This window comes from Pararge aegeria, chromosome 9, assembly GCF_905163445.1.
Source record: "Pararge aegeria chromosome 9, ilParAegt1.1, whole genome shotgun sequence".
Lineage (NCBI taxonomy): Eukaryota > Metazoa > Arthropoda > Insecta > Lepidoptera > Nymphalidae > Pararge > Pararge aegeria.
The window spans coordinates 15,957,899-15,985,859 of NC_053188.1; the positions used below are offsets into that span (position 1 = coordinate 15,957,899).

The following is a 27,961-nucleotide window of genomic DNA, read 5'->3' on the forward strand; positions in this document are numbered from 1 at the left end:
GTGCTAATTTCGCCTGCTAATTATTTTGACTAACCAACTACCTAATTGCTATTTTTTTGCAATGTTTTAATACAATAAATCAGAGTCATTTTAGATTGGTGTCTGGCTTATCTATTTTATGCTGTCCGCAAAATAGGGGCGAAATCTAGGTCAAGAATAAAATCTGATAAATAAATAACTAACAATGAAAATAAGTAGGTATATGAATGCAGGATAAATGTCTATATGTAATTAGTACAGTTCTGAAATAATCCACCGGTTTCGGTAAAACGTCTAGAATATTTGACGTGTCGTACAATAGATTGTTCATTTGATTTTGGAACGTTTCTTACATCACTTAAAATGCGTGCGCAGTATGCGCAATGTCTTTTCCAGGGGGATTCCCGTCTTCGTCGCTTAGAGTTGTTGAGTCGCATTTTAAAACAACAAATTAAAATAAGGATGGGTCACTGCCAAGTCTTAACAGCCTAATTATTGTCCTACTGCCAGTTACAGGCCGCCTCTGTAGATATAAGAAATAATTGGATTGCGAGCGGGGAGCCAAGTTCATCGTGCAAATAATACACTTTCCTAAATTTTAACTACTTTGCGTTCTTCTCTCTTTATTCAACAGTACGCGACCCGTGAGACTTAGATCTACAGAGAGTTTTTTTAAAGAATCATTGCGAAAAATAGTCATATAATGCTTTCCCTGTGACTTTTACACCGTAATAAAATATTATAATTTTATTAAAACCACCTAAATAATAAAACAAATAATAAAATATATCAAGATATTTTTAATATCAGTTAAAACTTTTTAAAAATAGCATCTTAATTCATATTAACTTAATTATTAATAAGTAACATTTATTTTAAAATAACGACAAAAGTAAATACCTAATTCGTGATTTGGTTCCGAAATTAAATGCGTAAAAATTTTATCATTTCTAGAATCAGATTTTTAAACACTTAATTGATCCTTTATGTCATTCATGAATATTATTCCATTGTTGTGAGATTATGCTGCTAATTTTATTTGCTAACTTCAAAACCAAAGCTGCAAACCCGTTTAATTGGCAGGTTATACGTGACGAGTTTGAATCCCAGCGCCTCTAACTTTTTTAAGTTAAGTGCGTTTTAAGCAATTCAAATAAAACTTGTTTCAACGGTGGTGGAAAACATCGTGAGAAAACCTGCATGCCTGAGAGTTTTCCATAACGTTCTCAAACTGTTGAACTACGGCTTCAACCCCTTCTCATTGTGGGAGGAGACCCGTGCCCTTTAGTGGGTCGGAATGGGTTGATATGATGATGGATAGACAGTGCGACACTTTCTAGGACTTGCTTGGTTGCGAAGCGTTGCTCTGTCTATAGGCGATGGTTTTCCACTCGGAATCAAGTGGGCCATAAAACTACTTAAAATTTGTAGTTGGTCACTCTCACGTGTTGTCTTTTGTTACAGACAAGGGGTCAATCCAAAGCTTATAGCCCATATTCAAGCTGGCACATAAATTAATGACTGAAAACAATACGCGATTTGAGCAAAAGGCTTGTTATGACTCGCAGGTAGGTCGCAAAATTACACATCACAAACAATAGCCGAACGCGTTGGTTTTGGCTTTGCCTTGAGAAAATTTACGCATTGGCACGTCGTTTTCATTTTCTAAGAGATCTTTAGGCCCAAGAGTTTTCCGTAAACGAAAAACTTGGCGTAAAGAAAGAAACAGTCATCATCGTCGGCCCATTCCCGGCCCACTGCAGGACACGGGTCTTCTGACAGATTGAGAAAGGTTTAGACCCTTGTCCACCACATTTACCATGTGCGGATGTGTAGACATCACATGCCTATGAAACCATTATGGAGAACTCTCACGCATACAGATTTCATCCCAATGTTTTCCTCCACCATAACGCAGTGTTGTTTTACAACTGACAGCACCTTTAAAATGTCAGAACTTGGGTTAGCACTGCGCAAATGCTTAAATAACGTTTATTATTGTAATATGGTTTAATCAAAAACTATTAGCGTTTCGTTTCCATAGATAAGTCTTAGAGACAGTAAATAATGTAACTCTAAATCTTGTGAAGTAATATTTCGAATTTAATTCACACGGTGATAGAGCTCTTTTTAGCAGTATCATATCATCATTTTTAGCAGCATCATGTCATTTTTAGCAGCATCATATCGTCATTTTTAGCAGCATCATATACGAGGGTTGAAGTTTAGCATTAAAACTATTTATTATTTCTAATTCTATCTGCAGTTAATTTTTAATTTTATTTCCAGGTATTCCGAATCTATTCGCGAAGTCCACGGTCCGGTAGTGGCAGGAGCAGCAAATGGGTAACTCCGCTTTAATTTTCTCCGTGTCGTTGTCACCCTTGGCGACCAGTATCTCCCAAGTGGTCACCTTTTGTTTGCAGTACGTCACGAATTCCGGCGATTGCGGAAAGTTCGTGAAACACGCTCCGTCTGGCTCTCTGAAATCACAAAATCATAGTTATTAGTTAGTTTTTGATGGCCTTCTTGGCGCAATGATAATTGCGAGCACATAGTTTTTTTTGATGCCATTACATTGAGAAAACCTCCTATAAGAGTTACATTTAAAATGTTAGGGTAGGCAGTGCTTTTGCGCATGTACGAAAAGCCACTACGCAGTGGTGAGCTATGTGGTCTTCTAATTGGGAGGTCACAGGGTAAATCCCCAGCGGAATTTATAATTTCTGAATTTACTCTTGGACGGTCTGATAAGAGGCTACGGTTTGTGGTAAAACCGATAAGGAGTATTGTTTCATTTAAAAAAAAGCAAGTATCATCAAGTGTGTGTTTTACTGTGGAATAAAAAAAGCAACCTTTAATAATATATCGTGATGCCAATAAAAAAGCTCTCTATTATTGTTATTTTCTGTTCAGTTATGTTAGTTTCTGTTCAGTTTTTAGAAATATCTTTAACATCATTTTCGTTCCTATCTTAGTAACCAGAGTTACCGATAGCTCAAGAAGACGCGAAGCTGAAAGGGCAATGGGCGCGGAACATAGGTCGGAGGACCGATGGACGTTGGGGTCTCAAGGTGCTGGAGTGGTGACTCCAAACTGACATAAAACGAGTCGCAGGGAGAGGCTGGGTACAAGCAGCCCAAAACCGTAACAAGTGGAAATCCTTACAAAAGCCTATGGCCGTGGACATAGGCCGTACTATGGTTAAGACAATGATGATGAACCCTCGTAGCTCTAGTTTAAATTTACTCTGACTACTGCACTACTATTCATGTACGCAAAAGAGCCATTTAGCGAGCCATCTACGACTTTGGTTGAATTCCTAGTTTCATGCACAAAAACAAAAAAAAAGAACATTAGACAAACTCAAAAGCTAGTTTACGTGTGCAAAGGCGGTCTTATCGATAAAGTGATCTCTCCCAGCAGGAAGACAGCCCTAAATGAAGAATATTACAAAATATACTTTAATGCCTGATAAGAAACATAAAAACCGTGACTTACGAGCATCTTTCCAACCGCACGCGTTGTACGTAATCTTGTCCAGGCGCTTGGACGACTGTGCGCCACGGTTCATTCCTCTTATGCCGCACTGTGTACAGTGGCTCATACTGGAAATAAAGCATACGAAATATGTTATATAAATAACTTTTTGAATTTTTGAATTTTCTCTCGAGGGGAAATTCATCCCTATAGATAGTGCCGGACGCCTGCCGACTAAAAACCCCTCCTGCCTTCTAAATGTTAGTGTACCGGCCTTTTGGCCTACCACTAAAGTCAATGCCCTTTTACCTTCCCTCTCTTTCGTCCCTTTCCTTTACTTTTATTATCTTGGATGTATTTTTTTATAGATTTCCATTTCTCTGATGCCTTTATCACCATTATCGAGGTTAGGTTTTCTGCTTTTATTTCACTTCCTATTTACTTCTTCACATTCTCCCTTTATTTTTCGGATCGTGGGCAGTGAAACAGGTGTGCTGCATCATCACATGTGTATTCCCAATACATGCAATCATTACCCACTCTTTTCTTTATGGTTCCATCTTCGACTGCATCATAACTTACCAGCAGGTGAGATTGCAGTCAAGAGCAAACTTGTAGTGGAATAAAAAAATTACTACGGTAAGTATATGTATCGTTTGTGAGGAAATCTGACCATTCATTAACTCAGACATTAACAGAACTCTCAGGCATACAGATTTCGTCCTGCAAGCCAGTGAAATGTTACAGTAAATTTAAAAAGTGGGTACATAATTAAACTTTTCATATTCATGACATTGAGTTGGTGGGTATTTTGATATAAATACGACTGCATTATCGATGCAACTCAGTCCTACATGGACTTGAACGATGCATAGATACCTCCCGGTGTCTTAGTCGTTTATCAGATATTTGATGGCCTAAAGCGCACGTAACTTAACAAAGTTCGAGTTGCGTGCCGGGGTTCAAATTCGGGCCACTGAAAGTGAAGCCGAAGTCCCTAACACTACGCGATCATCACTATTAGCGCGGATAGAGTATTAAAAAAATATAATATTCCGTGCCCACAACTTGCTGGTGACCTTGACAACTATTTCCGCATGTGATTATCTGCATTGTTGGCAGTCTAGCAGTATAGTATAGTATACAAGGATAAACTGTGGTATACCTACGAAGATCTTAAAAGTTAGTATATCAATTACAAAATAATCGTTATAGCCATCATATCTGATGTTATTAAGAGTGTGGTTGGAGCTGACTGGTTTCTGTGGACTTCAGTCACGTTTATCAATTACTTATAATTATGTAACACGAGTAAACGAGATAGATATAGCTATCAACGGAATAAAATAGTTTGGAAAATGGTTTTGGTTTAAGGTGTCCTTTATATAATGATTTGATTATTTTTGTGTAACTAACCGAATAATGTATCTGATTTCCTTCAGTAAAAACTATGGCAATGGTTTACTCAAAAACTGTTACTGTCTTCGGTGAGGTGAGTTAGGAGAACTCCAATCTTAATGTTTTCGCCCGATACTTTGTAATTTCACTGAATTTTACCATTAAATATTTGCCATTCACTAGTTTTGTAGTCAAATATTTGCGGGTTTCCTAAGAAGGCCGACATTTTTTGCCACTGAGATGTGTGAGGGCCAATAAAACGGCCGTCAATTATGAAGACTTTTGTTCACGAATGGTTACAGTAAGGCAGTAGTAGTACGTAAGGCACTGACCACTTACAGTCACTATACTCTGACAGTCGTTCTCTTCATTAGGATGCCCTTGTCGGTTGTCATCAGGCTGTAACTCTTCTATCAACGTCGGTTGAGGCAGTGATTTCTGTAAAAAATAATAAACTAATAAGTCTTCAGTCTCCTATCGGCCCTTCATCACCTAAGCGTGGAGAGAGAGTAAGAACGTTAACCACAGATAGTGAAAATAAAAAGGACCTTAATAACAATTGCCGACTGGCACAGGGGGCAGAAACCCTGCTGTCTGAATCCAAGGCCTTGGGTTCGATTCCAACAACTGGAAAAGAGTTTACTCTTTGTCCATTAATTATTGTGCAAAAGTTAAAACATTGTGTTTATATCCTTATTGCTATCAAGTGTTAATTATTTTGTTAATTGCATTTCCGAATAGTCGAGCAAATTTAGGTTATATATATATGTATATATATGTGTATATAAATATGCAGAGGCGGTACTACAATAGAAGCAAAAAGCTGGGCTTGCGTTACAATAAATGTTTCTTTTAAATTTGCTCGACTATTCGGAAATGCAATTAACAAATATATATATATATATATATATATATATATATATACAGATTACAGATACTCATCATCATCATATCAACCTATTATCGACCCACTACAGGGCACGGGTCCCACAGTGAGAAGGGGTTTAGCCCGTAGTCCACCACGCTGGCCCAGTGCGGATTGGTTGACATCACACACCTTTGAAAACATTATGGAGAACTTTCAGGCATGCAGGTTTCCTCACGATATTTTCCTTCACCATTGAAGCAAGGGATATTTTAATTGCTTAAAACGCACATAACTAGAAAAGTTGTGCTAGAGGTGCGTGCTGAGATTCGTACTCGGCCCCGAAGTCCTTCCCACTGGACTAGCACCGCTTATAGATTATACAACGTGTAACAGCATTACTGTTGAAGACTGCATAAGTGTATTTTAACAAAGAATCACCCTGTAGAAATATAAAATCAAAAGAAGAATATTTATTTTTCCATACAAACTAATAAAAAACTTTCTAAATTTTTACTTATGGCAACCCTATTGATTATAAAAGACCGAAACGCGCATAGTACCTACGCTTCGGGACGCGTATTTAATAAAGTGGCAGGAGTCACTTGATTGTAATTAAGCATGTGATGTTAGGGCTGTATCTGATTTCTTTCAGTAAAAACTATGGCAGTGGTAAAAACTATTTGCGTTTTCGGTTTCTAAGATAAGTCTCAGAGACATTACATAAAGTACCTCTAAACCATGTGAAGTATTATTAGCGTTTTCACTTACACGTTGTTTAAGTTACTCACATAGTCTTTAAACATTTTGTTGAACTTCTCCTCGGGGTAGTCAGCTGGTTTAATGGTGCAGAAGGTAAGGTCTTTACAGGATTCATGGACTCTGTCATCGAAGGCATAGTGAACTGGACCAGGATATCTTATGGCACTATCAGTTTTCGCTGAAATCGAAAAATATGGAAAATAAATTAAAGCAATATGGGTATTTTTTATTTCGAATGAAAGTTAGGTCTCAGTTAGAATCCCACTTGGAGGACTAGCATGCGCACCGCAAGATAATTATCTCTACCCATTACTAGTATTCTTCTATAGAGATAGGCGAGATAATGGTTACACATAACTCTCTTCTGGCGCGCTTGGTAGCCCTACGGATAAGTGATGATGCAGTTCTAAGATATTAGTGGGCTGTTAGAAATATGACTTTGTCGGTAGGGGGGCAATAAGCAGCCGGCATTGTCGTCTGTCCACCTCGTTGGGGGTCGATCAGCGCTGCGCTTACCAGTGCGGGGGCGGTGCTGCCATTCCAGCACCTTGGGACCCCCAACGTTCATCCTTTCTCCGAGCTATGTGCTCCGCCCATTGCCACTTCAGCTTCGCGACTCGCTGAGCTATGACGGTAACTCTAGTTCTCCCACAGATCTCCTAATTACTGATGATTTGATCACGTAGAGATACTCCTAACATAGCTCTCCATCGCCCACTGAGTGACTGAGCCTTGAGGCTCATAGTTAGGGACCATGTTTCTGAACCATAGGTCAACACTAATTAGGGGTATGGATTTTATATAACTGTCTAACGTCAGCCCGCGAACATCTCAGACCAATCTAAAAAAGGAAGTTTTTTAACTTTTGAATGGGAATTGCCACTTCTGATAAATTTCAATAGATGGCGTTATGGTGTTACTAGGTTCACCAGGTCATCTATTAAAAAGTAAAGTTATCAACAATCGTGGGTCAAATAACCGATGAATTATAAGTACACAAGTGACCGAGATAATACGTAGTTGCTTCGGCGTACACACAGAGTTAACAACAAAATGAAAAAAAAAAATTACTTTTAAGCAAAATAGTAGGTACGGGTAAAACACTCTTAAGTATCCGAGAATTACTTACATAAGTACAATCTATCAGCCTATAACAATCCAATACTGGAATAAAAGAACTTCTAACGGAAGGGTGTTACCACGCTAGGCAGACAAGTCACAGTACGTGGTAGTAGTATCACAGAAGACGCTGCTGTCCTTTCTCCGTTATATTCCCACAATTAAGAATAAGTATCCTTTCTTCTTCAGGTGCCTCTCCAACTAGTGAAGGTTGGCCGTCAGTTTTCGATAATTTTCCTTTTCTCTCGCGAGGCTAAACAGCTGGGCGGCACTCGCGATCCCAGTCCACTCCCTAATATTGCGCAACCAAGACTTCCTCTTGCGACCGATGCGTCACTTTCCAGCAACTTTGCCCATCATTATCAATTGCAGTAGCCTGTATCTATCATGCCGAAGCACATGCCCTAGATAAGCAACATTTTTCTTTTCGACGGTCTTCCAAAGTTCGCGCTGACAACCAACTCATCGCAAGACTTCCTAATTGGTAACCTTTTGGGTCCAACTAATTTTCAGCATGCGTCGATAGGCCCACATCTCGAATGCTTCTAGACGTTTCCTGAGATCCTCTTTGATGGTCCAGGATTCGCATCCGTAAAGAAGTATTGGCCATACGTAACATCAGGGCCTAACAGCAGAATAAGTATGGTAGGTACTAAACACTTATATAGGTATATATGTTTAACATTTTGTGTTTTACGCATATTTTGTCGATCACATCGACGCGCGACGTCAAAATATCGTGGGAAATTAAAAAGCATAATATTAAGTATAATATCAGTATAGGTAATTAGGTGTATATATATATATCTAGTCAAATATTTTTGTGCACTAAATACTCTTTGACTGAATGAAATGAACTCTGTAAGAGCAATTTCTTCAGAGTTGGTTTGATTTTTGGCATAAAGTTGAAATGACGGAGACTAATATAGTGGACCCCCGGTAGTCCGACAAACATTTTGCAGGGCAGTGTCGAACTATCGAATTCGTCGGATTATAGAGTACTGCCTAAGACCCCCTATAGTCCGGATTTTTTTACAAAAGAGTACCTTGTAATCCGAGAAATTACAGATCCAATGATAAGATGCTTTATACATACATATTACATAATAAATAATAGACCATGTCGGATTACAGGGAGTGCCGGATTAGACAGGGGCCGGACTACCGGGGGTCCACTGTATATATAGGAAAGAAATTGTTTATTTATCCACATCATTGTATAAGTTATTTTGTTATACTTATTTTTATTTCTATGTACTTTTTGTGGTGTGCAATAAAAGTACATTCATTCATTCATTCATTCATTCATCATTCCTCACATAGATATACAAAAATATGAATAACAAAAATACAATTAATTTCGGCCCTGATTAAATATCATATCCAAGTGTACACCCCACGCTGTGTGCACCCCGTCAATCACGACTCCAATATCACAGCGAAGTGGGCCCTAGGCTGGCATGTATGTACAGAACGTAAGCGTGTGGACAAATAGGGTCCCGCCTCAGCACGAAGCCATAGCAAGCTTTGAAGATTGTTTTTAAGGGGGCCCTGTTTGCTTACAGACGAGCTCGCGATTTTGTCAATTATCACTGTTTAAATCAATTGATTTAAACAGTGATAAGTTTTGTAAATCAATTGACTACTTTTTATCACGTGAAAGAAAAACGCGGTCGGCAAACTATAGTGCACGGGTCTCCTCCCACATTGTGAAGGGGTTAAGTTCGTCCACCACGCTGGAACAGTGCGGATTGGTGGACTCCACACACCCTTTGAGAACATTATGGGGAACTCTCAGGCATGCTGGTTTCCTCACGATGTTTTCCTTCACCGTTGAAGCAAGTGGTATTTTAATTGCTTAAAATGCACATTATTTAGAAAAGTTAACGTACGTGCTGGGATTCGAACTCCCCCGAAAGTGAAGTCGAAGTCCTACCCACTGGACAAAATATGTGATCAGCACTCATTAATTATAGTGTCTTCTTACTTACTTGTGGTCGCAGCTGCTGTGCTGAAGGGTATGTAGAAAACCTGTAATAAACATGAATAGGTAAGTATTTGAAAGAAAAAAACCGTGAGTCGTGACGGGACGCCTGGCAGATGTGAAACATCGAAATTGTTCTCTGTAAGTTATTGCAGATATTGCACAATGAAAAGTTAAAGCATTTCAAATTTGTTCCACAAATAAAAAAAAATACAACCAAATCGATAACCACTCATTTTTGTATATCGGTTAATGACTGTTTTATTACCTAATTAATATTATTTTTTATTGTTACATACGAAATACAAAAATTCAATTAAATAGCGTGGCGATGCGTCGCCATGGCCTTTGTCGCCACGCCAACAATCAGGTTTACCCTCCGCCTATAGATGTGTCACATCAATAAACCCTTCTTTTGGGTACAACTGATGAAGTTAAAGTAGAGTTAACCATTAACAACAGGCAAAACAAATGCACCTGAATCTCATTAGACAAATAAAACACATAAAAACTTTGTCTTTCTTCCACTTAATTTTTGGGAAGGCGAGTTCGAATTCCAGCACGCACCTTTAACTTTTCTAAGCTGCGTTTTTAGCAAATAAAATATCACTTGCTTCAACGGTGAAGGAAAAATTCGTGAGGAAACCTACATGCCTGAGAGTTCTCCATAGTGTTCTCAAAGGTATGTGGAGTCCACCAATCCGCACTGGGCCAGCGTGGTGAACTACGGCCTTAACCCCTTCTAATCGTTGGAGGAGATCCGTGCCCTGTAGATGGCCGGTAATGGGTTGATTTTATGATGATGATGACGATGAAAACTTTAAATGAAGTAACAATGAAATGAAACTTAAGTGATAAAATGTATGTATGTCAAAGGTTGTCTGGAAGACATCGCTTAAGTGATAAGACCGCCTTTGCACACAATTTTCTAGGTAGTGCAAGGCCAGGGCGTTTCGCTAGTTCTTAATATAGAAAATATAGATAAAGATAGATACGATGCCGATGTTATTATTTAGGCGCCTAGTTTTGCTTTTCATTATATAGAATGCCCTATTATTCATAAATTGTATTTTGTAATGAACGTGCGTTTAATACGTTTTTATTTATGAATAACTAATTAATTTATTATGTTGCTTAGCTCATTGCACCGAAGATTTTATTCGATACACATAATTTTAAATGGAAAAATGTTGATTTTTCCAAATTAGAAGAAACATAAAAATCTCCCAAGCAAGGCAAATTTGGTAGAAACTACTGGCAACATTAACCCTTCTTCTTCTTCTTCTTCTTTGAGATGGATGTCTACAATGACTTTTTGACGAACGTGAATGCCAGCAGCTCTGAATGTGACGTATCAAATCTGACTGAATATTCTATACCTAAATATAAATACGAACAATACACACATCCCTATTTAGGTACTGAGATAGATGATGAATATTTTTATGAATATAATACATATAAATACGAAAGCGGGCGGACGAAAGCAGTGTTGGGCCAACCGGCTGTCAACACCTAATAAGCAATGATTAAAAAATCTCACAAAGACCATTCACAAGATGGTAACTACAAAAACCTAACAAGTAATTTAATTATAATCAGAATTATAGTTATTCAAAGTTTCACATGCACTTTATGTTATTCCATTGTTGTTCAGTAGGTACCTATACAAGGTAAGCTTGCCTGGAAGAGATCGCTACTAAGCGATAAGGCCGCCTTTTGTATCCTACTTTTTAAGTTTCCTCTTGTTGTTTCCATTGTTTTCTTTTTCTTTTTGTGGTGTAAGAATAAAGTGTATAAATAAAAAAAACAGTGTTAAAACATAAATTATATTTAAGTAGGTATACAAAATAAATAAATATACTCGTTAAGTTAAAAACTAAAAGGGTTATTACTTATAATGTATGACAGATTATAATCGTAACTTATAAAGAAGAAAAAGTTCAACTTAAAATAAAGAATGAAACTCACGACAAAAGCAGCCGCAACAGTCAACATTTTAAAACATCGAAAGGGCACTTGAAATAGAAGCACGTTTTATTTTATTACAAATTACAATAATATGTAAATAAACTTGATCTGAGTGACGTGCACTCACACTAGATGTAGGATGCAAACTGACTGAGTGACCAGTGAGTGAGCTGTGAGAATCGAACCATGTTTGCTAAGAGCTAGCCCGCACTATAAAAAAAAACCGCGCTATTTAGGTTTACAGAATATAAAGAACTTTGTTCTCAAAAGAAACAGTTTCACTGAATGAGAAATTAAAATTAACATAAAGAAGTGGTAATATATCGTTTAGTTTGTGTGATACAGAATTAGCAGCTTAAACTAATAACAGCTTTTAGTTGTAAAATAAAATAAAAGGTGGCGCGTTTATAAAAAAATTAAACAATGCTTTTTTAGCTTTCTCGCAAAAAATCTCTTTGGGTAGACTACTGTATAGTATAGCGCTCCTTTAACCCAGTGGCGTGCACTTCATATATGCACAAAAGCACTGCATACCCTGAAATGTATATATAACTCGTATAAGAGAAGGATTTTTGCCGTTTCATGCAATTCTCCTGTTATAAACGTTTATAATGTTTCCAACGTTTTTTTTAAATCTTAATCCTAATAATAAAAATAATACTGATAAAGAAATTAATTTAGCTGTCAGGCCTGTAAAATTGAACAGTAATAAAAACAGCAACACCGTGACAATTCTGCGATCAGGATGATTTCAGAACGAGAACAACTGACCGAAAATCGCGAGGAAGTTTATTCGCGTTAGGAAAAATTGTTGAGAAGTGTTGTAGAGTGTTAGGTGAAATTCCCTACGTGCAAATCGCGAGAATAAAAACCGCGCGGACCTTTTCTGCAGTGCGGGCTACCTCTGCGTCTAAGGGAAGCCAAATAAGATGACTAACGGTTCTCGACACACAGTACGATACATAAACTTAAATGACTCATTTAAAGTTTTGAATGCATATAATTTATAAACTATCTATTTATAACAATTCTTTATTTTCAGGTTAAAGGCCCATAGAATAGATTTTGTTTTTTTAATATAATAATGATAAAAAGGATATCTTGCATACAAACTTTCACCCATTTTAACCCGTTATATTTATATATATATGTATGAAACTAATTAATGAAGCCAAATTGATAATAAATATACACACATATGCATATTTATAAATATCCGTATCCGTAACTTACATATATATATATATATATATATATATATATATTATAGATATAGGTTATTATACATTATATATATAAATATATATATACCACTTTACAGAAACGATCCACATTTGTAACTTGATGACCCACTTCGGAGATATAAAAATTGGGCCTTGGCCTTTCATCCGTGCCTCGGAATGCATGATTCCGGTCATTATCAGTCTGTAACGTTAAAAAATTAGAGGCAAAAGGCGACCTTATCAATAAAAGTGATCTCTTCCAGGTTACCTAAGCAATAGGAATATACATGAGAGATTACACACTAAAGAACATTGTAATAATAACTAATAAGATAAATATTAAAAGAAAATATATATATATATAATAGTATTATAAATATTAAAGTTGTTTATATATATATTGTTTATACCTATGGTCTTATCAAACGTTTGTTAATAAGACCATAGATATAGGGAATACACTGTCTCCTGTAACACAGTTTATACTACCGACACAGGGCTTCACACTCATGAAATGTATACGCTTATTTTGATAAAATAAGGATATATTTTTATTATATTAGACAGTTAAACTTTTTTTGGAGTCAGGCCAAGTGAATCGTGGCATCGAATTTTTAAAGTATTGTTAATAGTTTACAAATGGAAAACATACGCATATAAACGATTAACGAAAAACCTGAGGCGTAGGTATTAAGCCTCATGTGTCTGTAATTACATCGGCAACCTCACTCAGCAGACCTGTCCACAACAACTGCTTAGCAGCACAAGCAATAAGCGTAAGCAAGTACCTCCCCGGACACAAGTCACAGCTGTGTCACAAAAAACTTGAGAACAACTAAACTTGTTAAACTGCTTTGCAGATCTACTATAGAACAAACATCTAAAAAAAATTGGTTGTCTGTAAAGTCGGCTTACTGACGATAGTTGAACGTGACAACGTCGTAAGAAATACTGATGGAATGGTTGCATTTTTCAAAAGAAAATTTTAATTTTATTTGTTTGATATATATTATCGTTGCTATAAACAATTGACACCACATTCACTTTTCACTGCACATTGTGGGAGGAGACCCTGTAGTGGGCCGATAATGGGTTGATATGATGTGTGTCGGTATGCCATTTTTTATGCCATAAAACTTGTAAAAGCCTGCAGGATAAGGACGACGAGATAATTGTGTCCAGCTATTATCTCGTCTTGTCTTATATAAATAGGATGAGAAAATGGTAGACATAATTAGATAAGTATGCGATAATTACGCGCAGCACGCATTTTAGACATACTGAACCGATTTGGCTGTTATCATTACGAATGCATGCCCAATGCCCGTAAGCGTGCCATTGTGTGCAATAAAGTGTTTTGTCTAGTTCGTCTCCTTACCAGTGTACGAAGCGAAGTGAAAAATGAGTTGGGCAATCCTATCATTATTGGCATACCTACATGTCCTATTTTACCTAGCAGTACCGGTGGTAGAGTCACTACAAACAGACAAACTAAAAGCGTAAGCATACTTGAAATATATGAATTTTGAATAAAATGCCGCATACACAAGCAATCCAATGCAGCGATCGATTGCACGCAGATCGCAGCAATCCAGAGCCTCAAAACTTCCGTGCACACACGTGCAATCGTTTGCTGTAATTGATGGCTATGCCTCGTTTGCAACGGAACGTGGTTTCACGGAATGCTCGTGCATGTAGAATGTCCCAGTCAGTAACTGGTGTGTCAGTGATTAGTGGGTATGTGCATATCGCATGCCCCTGAAGGAATCGATACACGTGGCAATCCGTCGTTTGCACTGTATCCCCCGAGTATGGACCCTTTATTTGCAATGGGGGTATTTGAACAATCCTCCGGTACCATGTTGCGTTGAAACCCATTAGGAGTACTATGGCATTAATTTAACGGCCGTACACATAAAAAAATCATTCAATATGCAAAAGTAACTGCTTCAAGGTACTAGCGCAAGTTACTGGTACAAGCGCCATGCAGATTGCATATACCTACTATTTAAACCAGATACTGACTGTCATTCATACTACTTACACTAGCCTTTTGTGATTCCATGTCCCGATGCAAACGATTCATAGCGATTGATCGCAACGACTGATTGCATGTGTGTTGACGACAGCTTTAAAGAGATGAATCGCTGCGATCTGCGTGCAATCGATTGCTGCGTCGGATTGTATGTGGATGGGGACGTATACGGTACAATAATTACGACAATACCCACACAAATTAGCTCGTTAGCAAGAGTATATATAGTTGATGTCTTAACAAAGATTAGCTTGAACTACAGATATAAATTTTCCTGTAAGTATACCTACCTACTTGTTGAATATTAGGTACTAACTGCGCGCCGCGGTACTGCACTCGGTGAATAAGTTATTTAATTACTTGGTTAGGACGTGAAGGAAGGGTAAAAATACGAATGTTCCTATAAAACACTCTTTGGTATAAGATATTTTTTGACTAAAAGTAGCTTATGTTACTCTTTGTCTTTCCAACTAACTTTATATCTTAAACCAAGCAGATTGGTTGTTTACATAATGCGTTAAGGAAGCACAAACAAAATGTGTAATAAAAATTAAAATAATATAAAAGATTTGTATACATATATAATATTTTGTTACTTGTTGTTGTTTGTAAAAAGATTTTTTTGTTGTTGGAGAAGATATTCTCTTAATTTCTTTTTAAAAGAGAGTTTAGACATGCTGATATCTCGTAATGGCGGAGGTAGGTCGTTCCAACATTTAGTACATCCAGATACACTGTATGACCTACCTAGCAGTTGTAGTTACAACTATAAAACCCATGTTTTTTAAGTTTTTATTCCACTTCACGTTAGCCCTTGACAATCTCACCTGGTAAGTGATGATGCAGTCTAAGATGGTAGCAGGCTAACCTGTTAGAAGTATGGCAGTTCTATTAGAACCCATATTCCTAATCGGTTTTACGCGACATCGTATCGGTACGCTAAATAGCTAAACGACCTCCCGCTAAACCCGAGAAAAATACGAAATTATTAATCCAAAATTGACCCTGTATGGGATGTTACCATAGACCTCAAACTTACAAGACTCCTCACTGTGCCAGGGAAGTCACCAAATATTGTGAACTGCACAGGGCTGCGAGTTGTCCGAGGGATGCATTTGGTATTTCATTTAGGTACAAATACTTAACACATTTTTTTTACTACAATTGGTTGCGCTTGATTACTATCATGCTTGATGGAGAGCATTGACGGCCAATTGGCGCAGTGGGCAGCGACCCTGCTTTCTGAGTCCAAGGCCGTGGGTACGATTTACAACTGTCTGGGTGTTTATCTGTATTTTATAAGTATTTATGTAGATTATTCATAATATTATTCGCCAGCCATCTTAGTACCCATAACACAAGCTACGCTTACTTTGGGGCTAGATGGCGTAGTGGTATTGTCATAGTATATATATATATATTTTTTTTTTATTGATGAGGTCTAAGCTGGCAGGCAAGCGCGAGGAAATTCCTATTCACATGCCATTCAGTTTGCCTTGACGACATTCAGGTTGTATGTGGCAGGAACACCGATGTTGGAAGAGCGAGGAAAACCTTAGCGGTACGTATCAGAAACGTGGATGATGTGAGGAGTGAGCGCTTCGTACGTTTTGACTGTTTGAAGCGATTTAAGAAATCGCCAGTGTAAGTATTTTCGTTGGCCAGTCTCGCAGTAGTACATTAAACAGCCTTAATATGATGATATCAATAATTATAATCGTTGGTTAAATGATACAACTGTGTAAGACGTAAAAAACGTTTAATATAAAAAAGACACTATAAAACAACTACAACATGAGTATTTTCGAGCAAATATTAATATATTTTTGCAAATCTCTGTTTATAAATAAAATAAATCTCACAGTAATAAATAAAATAAATAGCTTAATATCTAAATAAAACTAATAAACCTGTAAGTATGTATGTAATTGGGTTATTCAAAATAATAAGTATATTATAGTGAGCATATAAACCTTAACAAGGAACTTTAGCTCCCAGCGCGTACGCGCAAGCGGTGAGGGTCATGAGCAAGGCAATGTAGTTTTAAAATTCCAATAAATTCGCAAAAGTTCTGTTTAAATTCGAGTGCTCCGAGTCTCGTTCGCGGCGACAAGTCCTACACATCATTTCTAGTTTCCTATTCTGATTTCTATGATAGTGAGTCAACTCAGCCGTACGGAAAGCAACGCATGGGTATGGTGTGGAGGAGAGCGGAGTACGCCCTCCGTATGCGACGCGCCGTTTGCGGTATGACTTCTCGGTTTTGCTTGCGTGCCGATAATCCAAAGAGTACACAAAGTAGTTGACTCTTTGGTAAATACTCATTACACATGAAGCTTAATTTAATCGGCAGATCAAGACAAATCTGCATAGTGTAATATAGATTTTTTTACAAAATAACACAGCTTCCAAGATACGCTCTCAGCGCACCGCAGATTTTACATGTAACAAAACTTTTAGCTGCAAAATAGCTATAGAGTTATTGTATAAAATAACACGCTATAGCTATTAACTACCGTGCTACTTTCAATGTATTATCAGAAAGCCTCTTTTTAGCTTACGTAAAACTACAGTTATATTAAAGCTATCCTAAGAACCTTACAAATTACAGAACATTGAAGCTAAGGATAAACCAGGGCATCTAGCTCGTGTCCGCTGTGACATGCAACTATGCGACCAATCTCAAAACATGCTTTGTCTCTGTTATCTTGTGATTGGACGCAAATTTTTACTTTAACGCGGGTTGGATGTTTTAATGTAATCTTCGCTTAAGAATACGTTTACATACTTAAAATCCAGCGGTTAAAAATGAACGTTGTATTTCAGTAAGTTAAGTATGATTTATACAAAGCCAGTACTGGCGCCAGTTTAACAGAAAAGCCACCGCTGTCCCGACCTTTCTTGTTAAGATTAGACCATTAATTCCTACATTAATTTGTCTTGTGCACGCGTTTGACGTTAGCATATAATGAAATGTCGATAAAAGCATTCTCTTGATTATGATACGGATACGGATACGGTGTATACGGTTTGTCTACACGTGTTTGGAACGCTGCTGGCGCAGAATTTAATTTCGACTGCGAGCACGAGCTACTGGCAGCCAATACTGGCTTTATATAAACTATGCTTAAGTCTCACGGCTCTTGATTTTCAATGCTTATCTCGACAGTAATTTTGTAACGTAATCTTTGACATTTCTTCATACAATACAACTGTATAATATTATAAAGTTGTTTAAATGTCGATTCACAGATATCGACGCCGATTTAGAACTTCAATTCAACTTTCTGGGCATTGCATGAGCAAGAGCCGGGCAGTTCCGCTATGATCTTCTCCGTTTCGTTGCTGTCCCCTTTAGACACGAGTAACTCCCAAGTGTAATACTTCTGTTTGCAGACGGGCTTGTACTCTCCGGCCATGCAGATTGACTCGAAGCAGGGCGCTCCTTCATCGCTAAATTAAACAATTTATACGATTAAAAATACTTATTTTATAAAAATATTGAGTTTACATTCATTTCACACATCATCCTTATATCAACCGATAGACGAGTGATGGAAATAGGTCATTTGTACGGATTTTCTGGCCCATAGTTGATAATGAATGAATGAATACACTTTTATTGTACACCAAAGAAAAAGTAATTACAGATATATACACATAGAGCAAGAGAGTACAATTTGGTGGAACCCTTTTTTATCTAAATTCACTCTTTCCAAGATTTATTTTAAAATGGTGTAAAAAGTGACAGGTTTCCGAAATATATATATACTTATTTAAGCAATAAACTAACTTGAATATTTTTTTTGATATTGCTATTCAGCAACTAGTAAATAGTAAAAGCTATAATTAATTAAACTTACAAATTATCCCTAAAGTATTTTTATACTATACAACTTAACTAAACTAATATGTAATATATACAAAATTATAAATATAACCTAAAATAAACTATTTAAAAACTAAATAAAATCTAAAACGTCCTCGAAACCACCGCAGGGAGGCACAGTTCCTAAGATGCTGGCAGCATTGCCCCTTTGGATGGCCAAACTAATTCGTTGGCCAAGGTAACTGCCCGCTCTAGGATTACCGGTAGACTCGATAACCCTTTTCGATAATTCTTTGAAAAGGGCTCTTGCCTCCGGACCCCACGGTCCCAAAGTCTCTACTCCAAAAGGCACAAAAATGAAGCTGCTATCCAGGTTTTTTATATTTACGCCTCTTGGCCTGCTCGTAACTGGAAGCAGCCGCACCTACCATTGACGAAGTGGCCTGGATGTGTGATGCAGCTAGCACTGCACTGTGTGTAATTTTGTATATTATATAAAATAAATTATTTATACTCCCCATTAAACATATATAATACTAGCTGTTGCCCGCGACTTCGTCTGCGTTTGATATTGTTTTTAAAGTATTCAGTATCGCTAAGCCTTAAATGAGTATAGTAGTATATATATAACATGTCAATTAATTATAGACAAATAATTTGCAATAAAATAAAATTGCGACTATAATTAAAGATCTAAGCTATCCTATCTCTTAAGTTGGACCAGACTGCTCACGGTGTGCCAATTTAATTTAAAATCGGTTAAGTAGTTTAGGATTCCATTGAGGACAAACATCGTGACAGGAGTTTTATATATATTAAGATTAGTAAAACATATTATGTCAGGAATAAGAATCTATTTTAGTAGGTAGTTTTTTACGTTACCTTTTGTGACGTTATTTTGGTGGGAAAAAAAATGATGGACGGTAAGTCAGGTTCCATAGCAAAATATTTAACAACTTTCAATTTTCTTCTTTTATCAAATTATGGACTCAACACCATTTTGGGGAAACAGTTTGGAAAGTTACCTGCACTTTTCTAGTAATACACGTTGGATGTAGGCGTGGCCTGGAGCCTGCACTACAGTACGCCACAGCTTGTGCCTCTTTTCTCTGACTTGGTACAAAGGTTCATTCTGAAAATTAAAAAAATAATAGTTTGATTATTACATTAGCGAGGACGGGAGCTATGCGGGATCGTGTTGGGCAGTCAGGAGTAATTAATAATATTGTGTGTATATTAAATACTAGCGGTCCCTCGCGACTACGTCCGCGTATAAGTCAACCTTAAAAGATAGGCATATGCTATCGCGATTTTTTTTATAAACTTTTAAATGATAAATAGCCTTCTTGGACAAATGGGCTAAAGAACACTGAAACAATTTCAAATCATAATCAAATCGGACAAGTTCCTGAGATCATCGCTTTCCAGTAAACAAGCAAACAAACAAACTCTTCAGCTATTATTATATTAGTTAGGAATTTTCTCTTTTTTTTGTAATGTAAACAGTTAATTTTTATACTATAAGTAAAAAGCATAGGAAGTGAAGCATACAAGAAACTTACGGTTATTATCGAATTGCAGTTTTCTTCTTCTCCGTATTTATTGGTCAGTTCAGGTAACATCACCGGTTGCGGTGCAGCTTTCTATAAAATATCCCAATATTAGATTTATCTTCAAGAAAAACTTCTTTTAGCGCACCGCCTACAGATTTTTCCGTAGGTAGTTAGTTAGGCTCAACCTTCACGCTCTGAGGTGAAAGGCTCGATCGGGAGAACTCGGGACCGCCGAGCGGGAAACATGCAGTCAACTGCTCTTTGCTGTTGTGTCGCTGTGTTTTGTATACCTATTCAATTCCTACCTATTTCTTTGTTAATAATAATAGTAATTTTTAATTTGAAAGTTCTTATTGGTACGTAATAATAAATGTATTTACAATATAAGGCCGTGGGTCCAATCCCCTCAACAGAAAAAATGTTTTTGTGATGAGCATGAATGTTTTTCAGTGTCAGGTTGTTTATCTGTATATTATAAGTATTTATGTGTGTTATATTCATAAAAAATAATGTTTATCAGCTATCTTACTACCCATAACACAAGCTACGCTTTGGGGTTGGATGGCGATGTGGGTATTGTCGTAGTATAGTTTATATTTAGTACCTATATTTTAAAGTTGAACGAGTAAATCTCCCGGGTAAATCGATATAAAATACAAAAACCTATACGCATTTTATTTAAAGTATTTTTTTTACTTTTAAAATATTCGTAGCTTACATAGTCTTTGAACATTTTGTTGAATTTCTCTTCAGGGTAGTTTTTAGGTTTCACTGTGCAGTAGGTGAGGTCCCTGCAGGAAGCTGGTACATCATCATCGTCGACGGTCACTCGCAAGGGTTCAGGGTACTGAATTGGCATGTCAGCTGAATGAAGAGAAAGAATGAATGAATTATCTAATTACCTAAATAAGACGAAGAAAAAGAATAAAACAAATGAAAGAAAAAAATAATGCAAATACATCAGAAGGCTTAGATAGAAGGTATAATTTGGCCTTATCTCTTCATAGCGATCTCCTCCAGGCAACCAAAGGCGTTTTAAGAAAATTGTGTAGATGGTGGATGGTGGTATCTATACTTATAATAAAACTGTAACTGGAAGATTTCTGTAAATTTAATATATTTTGAAAATTTTGACCGGGGACCTTTACAATCGACACTGAGTCCAAAACAGATTTTTATTTCATTTTTGTCTGTCTGTCTGTCCGGCCATCACGTGAAAACTACTGAACGGATTTAAATAAAATTTGGTATAGTGGTAGCTGATATACCGGGTCAACATATAGGATACTTTTTATCCCGATAAACAATAAGTTTCCTCCGGGAAATGGGATGAAATTTTTTATTAATTTTATTTCATAGCTCCGTTAAATTTCGACCAATTTTTCGACCTGGTAGGTAGCGCTGCAATTAGTTTCTAGGTTTTTTTCTAGGTGCAGACGAAGTTGCGCGGGTCAGCTAGTAATTTATAATACCGTTTTTTTATACATACGTATACACACTAAAAATACATAATAGACAAAAATCCTACACATAATAGGTTATTCAAATGAAAACGTAATAGAAATAAATCCTATCGATGCTTCACCGAAACAAACAATTAATAATGATCCTCCACTCGTTTCTTAAAGAATAGGTTTATTGAGATTTTACATACTTTGTTTTATGACAAGCATCGCAATAAAAATAAAAAATAAAAATAAAAAAATAAAAAAATAAAAAATATAAATTATTAAAGCTTAATGATAGATTGTACAACATAAATAAATAAATAAATAAATATACTACGTCAGTACACACATCGCCATCTAGCCCCAAAGTAAGCGTAGCTTGTGTTATGGGTACTAAGATGGCTGGTAAATATTTTTTATGAATTATATACATAAATACATAGAATATACATATAAACACCCAGACACTGAAAAACAATCATGCTCATCACACAAACATTTTCCAGTTGTGGGAATCGAACCCACGGCCATGGACTCAGAAAGCAGGGTCGCTGGCTACTGCGCCAGTCGGCCGACAATAATGTGCATAAAATAAACTATTTTTACATGAGGCTTAACTCATAGACTTCCGGTTGATATGGCGGCACATCGCACGGCGTGTTCCTCGCATATCCTGCGAAGTGATGCTCTGTTTATAGACGTTTTTTTTTCCCGGTGTAAAAAAAAAGGGTTAAGTATAAATAGTAACTTACGTGGCTTAATAACGCTTGCTGCTGTGTTGTGTATGTTAATAGCGATGACCTGCGAAAGATAATTAATTATGTAATTAGTTATAATGTTTAAATATAGTAATAAGTAGGTAATCAATGGTTTTACTAATTGTTATCTTTAAGGGCGCGTTCGCGTGCGCGGGGTGCGGTGTGCTGCATACAGCCGCGATTTACAACGTCCATCCTCGTAGAAAGTAGACGATACACTGAAGAACGAAGGTCCAGTACCGTCGGATCGTCGTTAAAATCGACGCGATGGATCAGTTGAAATGGATCCTGTAAAGTCGGATTCTATGTGAACGAGCCCTTAGATGTTACCCGCGGTTTCGGTAACTATGCGTGATATAAAGGGTTATTACTGTTCCTGCCCCACGCTTATGCACAAACGCAGCACTCTTTTGGGGAAGTATATAATACTACCAGAGGATGCTAAACTTCTTCCAGCAAGGAAAGTGCTGCTATTCCTGGTGGCGACCAATGCTTGCTGGGAGATCTAGACAGCGGCGTCACAATAGATCGTAGCCGGTCGACGTGACACCAGGGACCAGGCGAACCTGAGCCGCAAGCAGAAGAAGAAAAAGAAGAAGAAAAAGAAGAAGAAAGGGGTTTTGAGAATGTTATTGTTTCAAGTAACGTATTATTTATTAATTGCCACAGTAATCCGTGTACCTATTTGATCAGTATTGGTTGTCACTGTGTATTCCTTATGACAACTCTGTGCAGGTGTATCTCTAAAAGTACTTTTACTGACATGTAATAAGTTGTTAAACCGGAGTTTTTCTTTTTATATTTCAATTCTATATCATTATCATCATATCAACACATTACCGGCCCTCTACATGGCATGGGTCTCCTCCCACGATGAGGTTAAGGCCGTAGTCCACCACGCTGGCCCAGTGCGGATTGGTGGATTCCACACACGTTTGAGAACATTATTGAGAACTCTCAGGCATGCAGGTTTCCGCACGATGTTTTCTTTCACCGTTGAAGCAAGTGATATTTTAGTTACTTTAAACGCATATATATTATATTTAATTTATAAGGATTAAAACTCCGCCCACCCCGATTATTTATATATAGTTTATAATGATTATTTTATTAAAATTTTATACTATGAATGTAAAAAATAGTATGGTTGGATGTTTGTACCATTGTCACAACACAATACAAACTAATATATTTTTAACTAAAGAGGGTGGAAAAAAAAATAGTTCAAGTAACTAGCAAAAATAATAAAAGGACCTAGGGATTACTTTCTATATTATAACTTTGTACAAATATCATATTTATAAACATAGTATTAGACATACCTAAAAAGCTGACATTAATATTTTAACGTGCCAGCTAATTAATTAAATCGTACCCATACGTATAAAATACATATATGTACCTATCTATACTATAATTTATCATCGTTATAAATGACTATTATGTATAATCGTTATAAATCGTTACAAAGGTTTCATTTATTACATTTGTGTTGCGAGAATACACAATTACTTAAGCTTAATATTCAAACATAATATTAAGAGGTCCATGCACGGGAAATCCTTCGCTTGGCAATCCGTCGCAAGAACTATTCAATTTTGCATCTTCACCTTTCCACCATCAGTACCGTTGTACTGCAAGGCAATCTAAGGATCTGCACCGTTAAAAATACTACGACAATACACACATCGCCATCTAGTCCCAAAGTAGGCGTAGCTTGTATTATGGGTACTAAGATGGCTGATGAATATTTGTATGAATAATATACATAAATACTTATAATATACATATAAACACCCGGACACTGAAAAACATTCATGTCCATCGCACAAATATTGTCCAGTTGTGGGAATCGAACCCACGGAGTTGGAGTCAGAAAGCAGGGTCGCTGCCCATTGCGCCAATCGGCCGTCAAACCGTTACTTTGTAAACAACCCATAGGATAGTACGAAGAGTCTTGATCGTTGCAAATTCGTACCACAAAGACCCGAAAAGCCCTTTCGGCTACGATATTCCCCGATACCTATAATATCGGGTCCTTTGGATCAAGAGTAAAAAGGCCTCTCCCATGCAAGCACCCTTAACTTAAGGCCGCATCATCGCTTATCATCGGTGTGATTATGGTCAAGCGATTAAATAAAAAAGGCAAAAAAAAAACACCATATTGCTAGCCAAGGATGCACGTGCAATCTGGATTTCCACAAGTACACTTTCTTAAGTTTTAAACCGCTTGTCTTGCACCGCGAGTCAAAGTGATAAATCGCAGCGATCAATCTCATGGACGATAGTTTTTAATCGATGGATTGCTGAGATCTGCGTGATCAGTGCGACGGATTGCCCGTGAATGGGGACCTTTGTGCAATATTTTTTTACTGCGATCAGGTGTATTTATTAGCACCTACATCTTAACTACCACAGATCTCTGTGATTCAATCAAACTACGAGCTGAAATTCCATTATTAGTAATTTAAAGTTTCACCTTCAAAACTCAAGCTCAAGCCTGAGAAAAACATTAGAGGGATGGGACAGGGTATTTTTATAACCCAGAAAAAGGACGCTTGTAAAGAGAAATGAAAGAATCTTTTTTTAATTCGGCTACAAGAGGTAAAATAAGATGGAGAAAGCAAATAGAGAGCTTGAATCTTATCATAAATTCCATCAAGATTGGTTCAACTGTTAAGATACATAGATAAATTATTTATTGCACACAATTAAGGGATAAAGATAATAAATATTGAAAACAGAAATACAAGAAAAATAAATGCGCAAAGGCGGTCTTATCGCTGTTATGTTGTTGATTAGTGACAACCGGGATTGACAGACACTCCTTTACATTGTTAACATATTTATTAGTACAGATTTCTAGTCCTAGTAGTGCAAAATCAGGTTAATCTAATGAGAGGACCACTTCGCTCTCCCATTTCCAAGAGAAATCGAATGCAGCGTTGAGAAAGTAAATGTAAATAGATACACAGGTACTTCAATATTATACGCGCTTGTTTATGTATTTTGAACACGTGGTATATACGTTTTTATGTGTTTGCTAGCGTTTGTCCGCGACTTCGTCTGCATACAATCTGTTTTAAGTATAATAGCGTACACACATTCATTCCCTATCCATAGATACTATTTTTTTTTTGTGATTATGATTTTTATTAGCACGAAGTTCCGGCTGGCGTTTCAAAGCTGCTTCAAGCTTTAAAACGCCAGCCCGAACTACATACTCAGTTTCGCTAGGCATTCTTCATTACTATTTTCCTTGTTCCTTGACTTCTAAGAGTCGTAGTGTGAAAAAATCCCTTAAAATTGTCCTCAAAAATTTAGCTATCAAATTAAAAAAGAAAAGGTTATTCAAATACAAGCCGTATTTTTACCTAATTTAAGAAATAAGCATGTTTAAATAAACAATAAACCAACTCTTTAGCTCTATTCTAAAGATAAACAACTATACCTAAACAAAACGTGCGTTGAATTCATAGATACTATCTTAAACCCATCTACAATCGACTTAATAGAAACGGACATAAATTGGTGATATGAGAAAATTACAGAAATCCTTTGTGGGGATGGGTAGAAGCTTTTATAACATGATACCGTAGGTATCGCGATTACCTAGGCATAAAAAGATTCTGCACGTACCCTTAACTAAAACTAAGAATAGATTTAATTACTTTATAATCCGTGTCTCTCGCCTTCTTAATTCTGTTTACAATGACCCCGAAATTGACTTATTTTATGGTAATATGAATAGTGTACGTCGCAACTTAGTAGATAAACTGTTGCATGCTAGGTAAACTTAACACTTTGTTATAGTTTGCTGCGTTTTTGCTGGGTTCTATCAGGTACCCTTGTTTATATAAGACTTATCTGTGGAAACCTGTTATTAGTTTTAAGTCAATCAATCTGTTAACTAGTTAGTATCTACAACTGTTGGTTTTCCAATTAAAGAAAAAATAAAATAAAATAAAATAAATAAATATTAGATCTACCTTTACCTAAGTTTAAACAATATATTAAAATACATTTAATCAATCGTTGTTAATACACCACTGATGAACTCCTTAACGACAAGGCTACTTGGAAGCAGGCATCTCCGCCTTATACAAGATAGAAAAAATTGTACATATTGTTAAACTGTAAAATGATGTTGGAAAAGAGCAATCTGCTAAGTTTCTTGTCGGCTCTTCTCGGCAAAACTCTCTCACAAAACTAAGGCCTAGAACTATACCGAAACAAAACGTGCGTTGAATTCATAGATACTATCTTAAACCCATCTACAATAGACTAAATAGAAACGGACATAAATGAGTGATATGAGAAAAGTACAGAAATCCTTTGTGGGGATGGATAGAAGCTTTTATACGTTGTTTACGCTCATACCTTGGAGGCTTGGAAGGTCACTTCTGTGGGATGCAACTTGTGTTGATACCCTAGCCGCATCACACATCCAGGCCACCTCGTCAATGGTGGGTGCGGCTGCTACCAGTGCCGAGCAGGCCAAGATACGTAAATATGAAAACCTGGATAGGAGCTTCATTTCTGTGCCTTTTGGAGTAGAGACTTTGGGACCGTGGGGTCCAGAATTATCGAAAAGGGTTATCAAGTCTACCGGTGATCCTAGAGCGGGCAGTTACCTTCGCCAACGAATTAGTTTGGCCATCCAAAGGGGCAATGCTGCCAGCATCTTAATAACTGTGCCTCGCTGCGGTGGTTTCGAGGACGTTCTAGATTTTATTTAGTTTTAAATAGTTTATATTAGGTTATATTTATAAAACAATTATTTTAAAGAATAAATAAATGTTTTTTATTAAGGCCTAGTTTGTACTCGAAATAGATGAATTTTGTTTTTTTTTTAATTTAACTTAAATTTCGTTTAACAGTACACTGCTGGACTATAGGCCTCTCCTGAATGGAAACACTGCCCATAATCACCACGCTGGGTAGTAGGTTAGTCATCGCAGTAGATGGTAGTAGTAGCAGCGAGAAAATACTGCTGCACGTTCTCTTTTAAATTCCCTTAGTCATACACTTACACGTACGGCACCCGCGGGGAATAGAGAGACTGTATTCTTATATGCCGTTCGTTGCCAGAAGTGACTTAAAAATGAAATAAAAAAAAACTACTTACGACAGCAATAAGGCTCAACACAGGCAGCATTTTGACCACTAAAATAATTTTCTCCGGTCCACTTGAAATTATATCAATATTCAGAATTTCTATGCAAATTATTCGAAATATAGTTTAAATTTTCTTAGTTCAAAATGATAAGTAAAAAAAAATTATGGTAAAAATTCGTGTACTATTCACTTGTTGTTATAAACACTTGTTTTTATTATTTACTTGTTCTTAAATACTTGATATATAAATACTGTATCGCGTGCGGTTCCGACCGGACTAAAGTGCGAATGATGCCGGTGAATCAAACGCTAGCAATATAAATGGATACCGTAGTACTGTATACCGGCGAATATATTATAGTATTTCTTATCACAACTCGCCGCCCTGTTAACAACTGTCAGTGCGTCGAGCAAACGCGGCACTTTGAACGCTCTATAC

At 36.8% G+C, this 27,961-nt stretch overlaps 1 protein-coding gene across 1 annotated transcript; it reads right to left on the bottom strand.

Moving 5' to 3' along the window:
• Positions 1–1,230: 1,230 nt before the first annotated feature.
• Positions 1,231–27,799, bottom strand: LOC120626499. Its single transcript, XM_039894026.1, has 12 exons — positions 27,533–27,799; positions 22,399–22,447; positions 20,917–21,062; positions 20,208–20,288; positions 19,671–19,777; positions 18,090–18,269; positions 12,878–12,983; positions 9,595–9,634; positions 6,514–6,662; positions 5,197–5,295; positions 3,481–3,587; positions 1,231–2,462 (listed from the first exon to the last, which is right to left on the bottom strand). The coding sequence occupies exons 1-12, from the start codon at positions 27,560–27,562 to the stop codon at positions 2,246–2,248; spliced, it is 1,311 nt and encodes a 436-aa protein (XP_039749960.1). The 5' UTR covers positions 27,563–27,799; the 3' UTR covers positions 1,231–2,245.
• Between the last annotated feature and the right edge of the window lie 162 nt (positions 27,800–27,961).

What these genes read in the sequence shown, in the direction of transcription:
- LOC120626499 (XM_039894026.1), bottom strand. Translation starts at nt 27,562, where the DNA reads ATGCTGCCTGTGTTGAGCCTTATTGCTGTC. An exon ending in ACAAAATGTTCAAAGACTAT is followed by an intron (nt 20,289 to 20,916) that starts GTAAGCTACGAA and finishes GATATTTTATAG; the next exon opens with AAAGCTGCACCGCAACCGGT. An exon ending in GTATTACTAGAAAAGTGCAG is followed by an intron (nt 18,270 to 19,670) that starts GTAACTTTCCAA and finishes TGTTTAATTTAG; the next exon opens with CGATGAAGGAGCGCCCTGCT.